General features: G+C 38.7%; 1 protein-coding gene across 3 annotated transcripts in view; it reads left to right on the top strand.

The window, feature by feature from the left end:
• bsk (mitogen-activated protein kinase dJNK) overlaps positions 1-12,205 on the top strand; it is a 159,571-nt gene that overhangs the window by 108,950 nt on the left and 38,416 nt on the right. For all 3 annotated transcript variants that reach the window (XM_022066612.2, XM_022066614.2, XM_022066613.2), the window contains one exon: positions 11,226-11,293. In XM_022066612.2, the coding sequence (XP_021922304.1) occupies positions 11,291-11,293 (3 nt within the window). In that variant the 5' untranslated portion in view covers positions 11,226-11,290. The remainder of the gene's footprint in view (positions 1-11,225; positions 11,294-12,205) is intronic.

Raw genomic sequence — 12,205 nt, forward strand, 5'->3', positions numbered from 1 at the left:
AATCCGTACAGCTGATTATTTTTACGTTAGAAATTGGGTAATCTTTGGCTTGGTCCAAAAGTAGCTGGAACAAGTCTCCCCATTTTCCATGACATTTTGCCTTCTTAAGATTTAGCGCGACAGCATATTGATGTTTTGGATAACAACATTAAAATTGATTTTCTCTTAACTTCGGGTGTTCAGGTAAGATCGGGATATGGCGATATGATTTTGTGAATTTTGTTGAAAGGAAGATGGGTTGCACACAGTTAAAATGTAAATGTGTAGGCAGACTGAAGGCTGATAGAGAAGTTGCATAACACATACCACTCATGTTTGATCAAGATATTTGCAGAGTCGGTCTTTGAGGATCATGTACCCCTTTGTCCGTCGTGTAGTTGCAGCACTCCTCATACAAAGGTTTAGGGAAGGTGGTTATTTTTACCTAGGTAATTTCTAGTCCGCTCTACGGCTGGTGGTTTGGCTTGTTTGTACGTCGTACGAGGGAAAGGTGGGGCAGACAGAGATTGTTACTGTACGGGAATGATGGCGGAGGGAAGTGGGTGGCTTCGTGCTGGAGGTCGGATCGATGGAGCACAATTCAGCAAACCATTTCGTCTGTCCTCCGTTAACTTGTTCAACCATAGCGAATCCTCCGCGTCTTCCCACTGACGGTCGACCCCTGGGAGCACACTCAGCTCTGAATAATGACTAGCAGCTGCCACTTCACGTTTTGCCTGCTTCACCAGTTCCTCGTTATTTGCACGTGGCATTTTTTCCCCTGTTCTTTAACGATGCTCACCTGCTGATGTCACTCGCGTATGTATGTATGTATGTATGTAGGAGAAAATGTAAGGCAGTGTGATTCAAATTCCATTTAACGTTGTCATTTTAGCATACTTTGTTGGGCAGTATAAGCATTTGAAACCAAACGTCATATTGAAGATTTCTGTCTACTGGGTTGTTGCGCCGTCATCGCCCTGATGACCTCTGAAACAACAACCCAGAAGACAGAAATCTTCATAATCACCGATGTGAAAACCTCAAATCATACATAAACGTTATATTCCCACGAACCAGTTAACAGGAACGTATGGTACGTTGTCTGGAAGAATAAATGTTCCAGTAATAGGCTGAAGTAATTCTATAACTAGCTCTAGATTTATTTGAAATATGTGACTTCATGTTAATCAGCATCTTACTAGTATAATTTCACATAATAAATTGAAAACAAATATATAATTATTAACTTGAGATTCTTCCTAGCCTCACAGCATACACTGAAGCATCTACAGGTTCCTCCCAGAAATGTTTTACAAAGAGCCTGTTTCTGTTTGTTTAGTACTACTTTTACAAGGAAACGTTGTGTTCTCATTTCACTACACGACCGTAACCGTGGTACGTAGCTAGCTGCTTTTGTATAGGTTGTGTTTTTTAGTATAGGCCTACATTTTTATCACCTGAAGTATTTTTGGTATGTGGCACTGTGGCGGAATGACTCTGCTCCCAAATGTTTGCCATCTTTGCAGCATTAATAGACTTAAACATCCGTTGTCGAGGCTTCAAAGAACGTATGGCGAGAAGTCCCCGTATCTAGACATGTCGGTTTCACGGTTTGTAGCACACGGTTCATCTGTGTGTCTACTTACGATCTGTGCTTTGTATTCGGTTCTTAGTTTCGTAATGTAAAAGTGAAGTATCGATATTCACCAGAACAGTTTCTTTATCAGAATTGAAGACTCTCGGGTGTCCACTTACATCTCGTGATTACTTAATACAACAGAAACAAACTTGGTATCTGTTACTTTATTTTGCAGTGTAGTGAATGGCGCCTAAAATAATTTGGACACTCCCCTTTTTTGCATAGTGATCCATCCATTAATGCATGTATAGCTTTTATCATGGACTTATTAGTCAACTTATAATACGTGTCGTTTACATTTGGCTTCCTCGTCATCTGAATCGAGTTAATTTAGAACGAAAATTAAACTTCAGAATTTTTGGTGTATATGTTCAAAGCGTATTTATTGAGGTTCATGAGAAGAAAAATCACCGTATTTAAATATTTTCCTGATAAATAATATTATTCTGAAAAAACTGAGGTTTGTCGAAAGTAATTTAATTAAAATATCGGTTGACAACATATTGTTAAAATGTACTAAAAGGAACAGTTTTGTGTAATAGCCTGTGTACACTTTTTTAAAACTACTTTCCTCTATAATTTAGTTGCACTTTAAGGAAATTCACTGTCGCCATCGTGTGTTCCATAGAGCGCAGTTTCGCTGATGGTCCTCCGTGTCGCACTATATTTCTGCTACAGTCTGTAGGCCGCGTGTCTTCTTCCACAGCTGCCCCTGCGTCGCTTTGACATGATTAGCGCATTCCTTCCGTGCCACTAGGCATTCCTTACAGTTATATATACATGTACATCTTCCACATCATCAGCCAAAACGTATCAGGTTTTCCTTTTTGTTATTTAACTTTCCACAGAACTGAAAATTAGATAATTGAACCGAAAGAAATACCGATGTAGTTCACTAACCCCCCCCCCCCCCCCCTCCTTCCTCGCCGCCCAGTCGATTTGTGTATCCATACTCTCCACGTGTAACCTACAGGATATTTGAAAAACGAACTATCGAACATTTCTGCAGTAAGCAATGTTGCCAGTTTGATCAGAATCATTGAGTTAATTCTTGTTTTTAAACTGAATGAATTTCTTTTGCATTGAAAACTGTTTCAAATTAACTTTAATATCAGTAAAATATACACGTTTTTCTTACTGACGTTGCCTGCGTTCGTGGAATTAAAGATTATTTATATAGGCCTATATTCGCCAAAGACGTGTAACTTTTCGCTCGAAGGCTAATTTTTTTTATCTAAATTAAACTTTGTGGTTTGGAACTCTGTTATTTTGTGCCTCCTTCGACTCCCACGAATTAGGCCGTTTAGACTGTTCGTTTCTAGTTTATTATGAAAAGATTTAATCCCTTATATATATTTGGTAGGACCTCCTGGATAGGCGATAGGTCCATCGCGAGGCCTGTACATACACACTTACATTTTTGATATTTACCTGCATCTTTTTGTATTTGGTGCAAATACATTTAAATTTCTAGTAATAATAAAACCACGTTCCTTTTTATCTCTCTGACACCAGCTTTGTTATGTGACTGGTAAAATTCAAACAGAAATTCACGAAAAACTTTGTGTGCAAATTTTGTAATTGCTGTCCGTGACAAGTTGACGAGTCTGGAAATTTACAGAAGCAGAGCACTAATTTCGAAGGGAGCAGCCATTTCGTTTGTCAGAGGCTTTCAGTTGCAGATTCTCCCATTTAATATTTGTGCCATTCTTTCAGTTCTGTACATTGTCATCAAAGGGACGGAATAATTCCAGGGTTATAAAGGGACTATTAAAACGATCCCGGTGACGGTGATAATGCAGCCGTAAAGAGCAGTTCAGCCTGTTGTCTTGTCTGTTTACCCATTTTATGACACCGCTGAATGCTGATGTTTTTCAATTAATTATTTTTATGGGTTAACCTGAGAAATTTTAGTTCGTGTAAGGAGTAAAACATTGTTTAACAGAAGTGAGTAATGGTTGCTTTGTGTTCTCCTATATAAGTCGTAGTAATAGCATTGGAACTGCAATGCTCATTGCCTAGAACAGGGTTCTTAGACTGTAATTCTAGAGTTCAAGGCTGAAAGAAACATTCGTAATAGGCTTAGAGCAGCATTTTTTAAAGTGGATCTTGTGTAATGTAATGTTGTAGGTAATAATTATTTAATATATAACTGCTTTTTTTGTATTTTCAAACTTTTTACGTTTTGCGTCATTACTTGGTTGAGAACTGCCTTGTTCTAACTGAGGGTGCCGCAGGAAGAAAAAGCTGGAGGGAAAACTGGGATCCTGCAGAATGTCCCAGCTCGGTATGTTACCAGATTACTCATCCAAAGGAATTATTAAAATCACCTCTGTAATTTACATATGGGTCGGCACAGTAACATTTGTCCGTAGGCTGTGTTACGAATTATGGATAATAATCGTTACATCTGACATTTTACACACACTCATTCCAAGTTTGAATCGTAATGTTCACTGAAGCCAAAGCGGTCTGGAGTGGTCATTTCAGTATTACATAATATGTACATGTATTGCCCTTTAATGTTATCGTGTTAGTACACTAGGACAAACTGGTTTCAGCTTATCGTTTGTTTGCGGTTAATGATGTTCAGTTTAATTAATAAGCCCCACTTTCGCGTGGTAATAGATCGTAGGATGATGGGAAAAAAGAAAATAATACGGCGTTTGTTGGCTGGTGTAACCCAAGTTGGTCATTAGATGTAGTTCCAAATAAAGACTGATGTGTTTCAAGTGTAATGGTTGTTGTGCGGGACTACATAAGCAATTCCAAGGCACTGAACATTCACACTGTACTTCCTGCAGAATGGTAGCATTGCATATTGTATGCTAGAAGTTATTATGGTGGGTAGCTGAGGTAACCAGGAAGGACAGGATTTATACGGAACTTATAAGCGTTCATTGGCCGGGATTTTAATCGCCCCGCCTCCGAACCCAGACCATTAGGATTAACACTTACGTCACAATTCGGTTTCCTAATTTTGTCTTGTGTGAATACAAAATTCAGAAGCTACAACTTTAAGAGATTTATTTTCCGTGTACCATTTTAAATCATGAACATGTGTTGAGAGCTTCGAGGTTACGTGAAGAAGAGGCATCTTTTGCGCACCATTTTATAATTTCTTTGTGAAATCTTTCCATTTTATTTCATCTTTATCACAGAAGTGGCGAAGTAAAGTGCCTTCATAAATGTTTATATGCTTACTTTATATTCAGGTGCTGGAGACGAGAGATCTAACCTGCTCTTCCCCCCCCCCCCCCCCCCCCGAGACCACCCGTTTTCTGTTGTTTTTCTGCCTTCATGTGTTCCTTTATTGTTTAGTGCAGAGGAACTGAAATATTATTGGCACTGAATCCAAACACTCCCTTGTTTTTCGTGTTTTTATAAATTATATATTTTTTTTCCTTTTGTATGCATTTTCCCTCGGTAAAGTACAGTTTCACATAATTGGATTTTAAGCCCGTATGTATTTCCTTGAGTCGAGGCGCAACTTGAAGTATTGCTTATTTAAGCTCGATGCTGGAAGGTGGACGAGTGGTCACTTAGCACTTAAACGACCCGTTCTTCTGCTCGATTTGCGCGGGTCCCAGCATCTCCTCACAGCAAGTTATCAAGGAAATTATTTTCATGGATAGGCCAAGAATATTTTAATATTATCTTTGTTTGGACATCTAGGTGGTCTTTTCCGTTTTCCAATCAGTGTTTAGAATGTCTTTATTGCTTCATCAATCCACGCTTTGTGTAACAGTCTATACCATCCTTTCGAAATTAATCACCTTTACACACTGTATCCAGTTGTTGACATAGCGTCATTAAATAAACAGAGACGGAAGGACTCAGTTGTTATACTGGACAAACTCCATGGTAATCATTTCGCTGAAGAATAATCTGCCATTAAATTCTAAATATAAGCATCGTGTGCATCTGTGTTATGATCCTTGCTTATCCAATTCGAAGGCTTCCGTGTCTATCAATGTTTGTTCCTTTTAGGTGTTTTAAGCGATTGTGTTCTAATTTTTATCTCTTCCAATGATGAGTTTTTCCCGTGTTCTCATCTCGGAGTTGTGCATTAACATCCTTCGCTATCATGAAGCCTTGGCTGTAACGATTTTGGAAAAGGTCGATTCCTCTGCTGTATAGCGCTCTCCCTTCTTCCTTTGATCATTAAGGTCGTGTTCCAGCACTCCTCCTCGGCTTGCGCATAGAATGCGTATTCCTCAGTGGAAGACTGTGACATGTGTATGTTTGGTCTGGATAAACGTGGGCCGCCATTAGGTATTCAAATCTGGCCCGCTTCATGTTGCAGTGTCTTTCTTAAACAGTTGATACTTAGGAAGGCTGTCTTCTGAGTTGTTGCGCTGTGTAGTCTGGTAGCAAGGGCCTCTTAAACGTCGGCAAACTTCTGCCTGACTACACGGCGCAACAACCCAGAAGACGGCCATCTTTAGACTCACCGCCGTGAAAACCTCGAGTTGATACTTAGTTTGCTTAGAAACTCCCTGTTTTGTGGAACCCAGAGGCTTATTACCATATTCACAGAAGCCTCTATTCGATCCTACACTGAACTACTTTAATTTCACTCCTGTACATTATAATATTCATTCTAATATTATCTTCCCGTTTACAAGATGGTTCTTAAATTTTCCGAGGGAAATGACATGTCAAATTCTTTATTACGCTAAGTTTCTAGCGTAACTACCAAATTGAACTTGGATTGAAATAATGTAATTTAGTTGTGATGTATGACGGTTACTCAGTATTTCTTTGAAACGTTCGTTCTTGTTTACCGATGCAGAAATTTTATCTCTATGTCGTTGTATTTGTAGTTCAGATGCGTCATGTTTGTGTTGAAATTCAGTATATATTTATTTATTATAATCCAGTCTATACACAGACTTATTATTAAAATGTTGTTGTTAAAATTAAAATTAAGCGCTTTTCATCGTTATTACAAAACAAACAAAACAATAAATGGTTGCATTAATAAATATATATTAGTTTTAAAGATGAAAATGATAGTGAAGACCTGAGGATGATGCAATGGCATCGAAACATGTCGTAAAATAATAAGCGCTGAAATGTAACATCGTAATAACGATGAAAAGCGCTTAATTTTAATTTTAACAACAACATTTTAATAATAAGTTTGTGTATAGACTGGAATATAATAAATAAATATATACTCTATGTCGTACTTAACCATTTCACAACATTTATTCTAGAAATGGATTTAAAATGCACTTACCCAACTTTCATGCATGCTTTAACACTCATACCCAAATTAAGTAAGTTTAACGGGCATGAATGTCCAAGTGTGGGAGTAACTTTAGTTTCTGAGACGTGTCCCAATTTCATTTGAATGGCTGACGTCGTTGATTTATGTGTAATAGATGGCAGTGAAGCACGACATATGTAGATTTAGGACATCCGATATCGATTATTTGTGCATGCTGTTACAAATCATTTTCTTGTCACTGAAGACAAATCTTCGAATTTGTTAAGAGTTTCCATGATTTTCCTCCTAATTTGAATCTGTAGGGCGTATTCTGTTTCTGATCGCCCTTGACTTCATTCATTTTTTGCTTTCTGCGTTACGAAATTGTAATTTGATCCGCATTTGCGTGCCAATTATATTTTCTTTTGCCTATCAAAGACTTTGGTTTCAGAGAAAGTATCTTGAAATTATGATGTCGAATATGTTTTGATGGATGCTCATATCTAAGTTGGAGATGTATGTTTTGAACTGGTTACGTAACGACGCTGACACAACTGCATATATTATTTATCTTTGCCTTTTGTGTTGAACGGGAAAGTTCCAGCGAAGTAACAGCCGTGGTCTGTTATGTAATAAAGTCTTCTCGTAGCTTTTGCCTGGAGTGACTGAGGAAAGACACGAACCACATCTTGTTGTAACGAAGTTTCCTCCCAGGTACTAGTCAGGAGTATTACCAATGAACGTAACACACTTCATGCTGAATTAGAAACGAAACTAATTTTTATCCCACGACTGTATTTTTCTCTGATTAAAAGTTGTGGGTCTAGCAAACGCCACTCTTACGCTTGGATGTGCCGCTGTTTGTGACGTCAGAACGTCTGCGAAATGCCGTAAGGCATTCCATTAGGTCGAGGAAGCCACTCATGAGTTGTCTGGCCCTAAATATAGATTAGTCTCTATTACATATCGTTTCTGGCTGCTTCATTTTATTTTATGCCCAAGATATGTCTTTGGCACCTGCGCTTTTGTGATCTTTGGCTTTCGGTGACCCTCTCGTGTTCCTTTTTCATGGACAATTTATTTATAATCTGATATGCGGCTGTTACTCTGTTCTATTTATTATTCAAATTAATTTACATTTACACTTGATGCACTGGAATGTTCGATTTACATCTTTTCACTACTGCCAGGAGTACAAGGCTAGTTATTGAGATTTTCCTCCTGTTTCATATATGTCAACCTTTTTTAAAAAAAAACAAGGGCTGTTCTAGTAATCGGACGCAACCTGTAAATGACCTTTTTTACACCAAACATCGGGATATTGGCTCATAAAACATGTGGTACACAGTTTCATTTGTAATATTTTGTTATATAATATTTAGTACTTAGTGATTTATTTTCCCGCATTTTGTATACGTCTAATTCATGTTACTGCTGAGTGTGGGTGATTTTTTAGTAATACAATTTTTTAAAGTTATCAAATTCTCTTCAATGAAATATTTATTCTTCTCAATCATCCAAAATGTACTTTTGTAACACCCAAAAATTGGAACCTTTTCTTACTTTTACAATTTTTGTCAGGCCATTCAGACTCCAGCTTACTTGAATCAATCATCGCTAGGAACTTTTCAATCATTGTATTCTCCGGTCGAAAGAAACTTCTGATTCCTTCAGACTGCACATAAAATATAATTTGAAGAAAGTGTCGCAGAGCCAAGATAAGAAATAAAAGGAACGAAAATATACGAGATGAGATTGAAAAGGTTTCGCAGGAAGTGAGAAGATTTGTTGTGTGCACCACAAAAGTTATAGAGTGATCTGTGGCCGCTTCATCTGCAGTGAGAAATCGCAAGAGATGAAGAAGAAGATTACTTGTAAATGTTCTATTGTCAAGTCGCCTGTGATCTTACTATAAGCCGAAATGAAGATTGAGCATTACAGCGGAACGGGAGTCCGTAAAATGTCTCTGGAGTGGATCACGAAAGGCGTACGTGTTTTATCAGTCTGAAATTAAACCGAAATGTAGAGTTATATGATAAATCGTAGAATTTCATAGAATTATTGGAAATTCAAACCAGGTTAGGAGCTAGGACCGGTGGTAAACTTCTACAGACTACACTGCGCTACAACCCGGAAGACAGGCATCTTAGTATTCACCGACGTGACAACCCCAGATCCTAGGTAGGACATTGTTTAGAGCCGGCATGGTTAAACTTTAAGTAGCCGCTGGCCGGATATAGTTTTATAATCATAGCCGCGAGCCTTGGTATTACGTGTCAGGTAAATCATTCACCTTAGTATATAACGACCTAAGGTCATTGCTACGAAACAATGGTTTGGGATCACACTGGTGCAAGAATTACCGAAGACTCGAGAACGACTTGCGTGACGTGAAGAACGCCTATGGAATGTCAATGTGCTCCAAAGAGTAAAATTTTCCGGTCTTGTTAATTACGCTGTTTCTGTCCAATTCTGTTCATGGCTGAATGCTATTTTCTTAGAAGACATATACGGCACAGATGTGCTCGTGGTTAGAGTTTTAAAATATAACTAGCAGTTGCAATCTCTCGGTCTGATCATCTCGGCTGGACTCGCATTTTCACTACAGTGGCCTAGTGAGAAGTGTATATACAAAGCCTTGTCCACCTCTGCACATGCGATGTCAGTTAATGACTCTGGCTACCCAGACAGCTTATTGCTTGTTCAGATGTCTGCAGTGTTGAATGATATTGATGACGTCTTTTTGTTACACGGTATTGCTGTTTTCTTTTCAGATTATAACAGAATGATTGATTGGTGTTGTTTGACGTACGGAGAGTATCTGGCACCCGATAGGGAGATCATGAGTTTTGTTTTGTGGGGTTACCACTTTATACGTTTAAGCCAAGGGAGCCCACGCTAGTGTATTCAGAAAGCTAGAGGGTTAAGAGGCTGCTGAGAATTGCTAATCCTAAAGAAAGGGAAACTGCAAACTTCTGTCCAGTTTCGCGTTGCGTTATTATAGTGTAGTTGCACTACTGCATAGGCAAAGAGTATAAGATTATTCTGTTTACTATAATTGTAAGTATAATTATAGTGGTAAAAAGGCAAAGGATTTAGAACATTTAATGGGTTTATATGTAAATAAAATAGGTCAAGAAATATGTATTAACGGATGTAATTCTGTGGTGGAGGTATGTGGCCAGGAAGTTATGCCCCACCATTTTTAAGTTGTGTACGGCAGACTGAATAAATAAATAAATACATTAATCGTGGTTTGCGATATCCTGTCGCATACAAATGATAACGCGGATGTTGGAAGGTGGAACCTTAAATAGAATATCCTTGGATTAGGGAGATGTCTCATGGTAAGCGGTTGGTCAGGATAGGAGATTTAGTTGGGATGACAACACTAAGACAGGCACGTGGTACGTGACCTGGACTGGACCATTTCAGGAGTCTGGGACGGACAGACGGATGCTCGGCTGCTGCTCTGAAGAGCCCCCTCTGTATGTATGTGTATATATATATATATATATGTGTATATTAATGAAAGTTCGTGCGAGAGAGATATTTGGCTTTAATTGCGAATGTAACGTGGGCGTCATGATTTTGTAAGGTTTTGGGCATGCTGGTTTTCAGGATAGCTGGGGTGGTGTGGTGGATGAATGCGTAGCAGATGGGGTCAGTTTCCTTAATCTGGTGCGGATGTGTTTCTGGACATCGACTGTTGTCGAACTGTGACAACGGAGTGGATGAGTGGAGTTAGATTAACAGCAGGCGTAAGCATTCTCTTCGTCACCACATCTAAAGCGGCTTCTGGGTCAAGCTAATCCATACCTTAGTACTTACTGGAGTCCTTCCGCTGGAAGTAAAGTGGCCCAATGCAGCTCTAAAACAGAGGGATTGAAGGGCGTGGAAGGTCAAACCAGGGACAGAAAGCGCTGAAAAGAGGAGATTACAAAACTCAGAGCTGCCTATGAATGGTAGATGTTCTCTGACGTCACCGTTTGGCCTTGGTCTCTTGTCATTAGGCTGCACCATTAACGTTTTAACAAACGCTCTGACGTTACGTTACGTAGAAAGTAATTACCGTTCATATTCTAGCTTCCTCATTATGATGTACGATGTTGATGTCTTAGTTTGACTTCTTATAAGCAGACTCTCAAAAGTCGGTTGCTCCGAAACAATGTTGTCACGGATTGGCCGTTATGATAATCATGAAAACGTTCTGCGGAAAATCTTGCTATGAATACGCAAGACATTCGCTCAGGTATGGCGATGAAATGCGTGTTTGCTTTTTTAATATAATGAACGTCAGATGAAGGCGTTATCAGCCAAAAGACAGACATGAACGTCTTCACGCAGTGAGGCCCTCAAATCTCTAAAACTGGTTTATTCTTCTTGCAGGTTTTGATGGTGCGCTCGTGTCCGCCGGTTGCCGACGTTGCTGTTATCTAAGCTATGGGCCGCTTATGGTGAGTCGAGTGAATCAAATTTTTATGAAATGGAATCCCTGTGTACTTACTCATGTAATGCGCTAAAAGATTCGAATTCTCCTACTAATTGTATTGCTCCCATTGTTACATTCTAAACTGCTTGTTTTATGTTCAAAATGTTATACTTATCTACCCAATTTAATAACGAATGATATAGAGTTAATGTAAAATATGTCCTGTACTTTGAGCGATTTTATTAAAAGACATAAATCAAGGAACACAGTAGTAATTTGGAGTAGAAAGTTGAGAATCTGTAAGGGTATGAAATATATATATTTTATATTAGTAGGGGAACTGAAGAGAGTTAAAGGAGAAGAGTGCATAAAGCACGTGTTTCTGAGTAGTGTGACGTAAATTATAAGGGGGCAAGTCGAAAATGTCTTGTTCCGTGAAATGAGTTTTATGATATCTTCTTTGGGAGAATAATGTAGATTGTGTTTGAGAGCTAATTAAGCCTAGTGAAGACAACACTCGAGCCTAAGAAAAGGACAGAGAAACTGCTTAATGAGGAGCTTTATAATTTGATATTATTAGGGTGGTAAAAGGAAAGAGGGTGACATGGGCGGGATATGTAGCACACATGCTAGAGATGTGAAATGGGCACAGCATTTTAGTCGGAAAATGTGAAGGGAAAGTCTGCTTGCGAAACGTGTATGAAGCTGGGAGGGAAAAGAAAAACTACCCAGTGGATTTTAGAGAAATAATGTACGAAAGTGTGGATTGGATTTATCTGACCCAAAAAAGGATCCATCGGCTGACTTATGTGAACATTAGTAATCAGATTTGAAGGTTTCTGACGATGGTGTGTTATGAAGTGTAAAATTATTGTTTTGGACTTCGTTCATGGTCTAAATTATAAAATGACGTTTCGAAACTTGGATTCTGCTTCTG

This window comes from Zootermopsis nevadensis, unplaced genomic scaffold (genome assembly GCF_977971745.1).
Source record: "Zootermopsis nevadensis isolate Lab colony 2312 unplaced genomic scaffold, Znev_1.0 Znev_ptg000030l, whole genome shotgun sequence".
NCBI lineage: Eukaryota > Metazoa > Arthropoda > Insecta > Blattodea > Termopsidae > Zootermopsis > Zootermopsis nevadensis.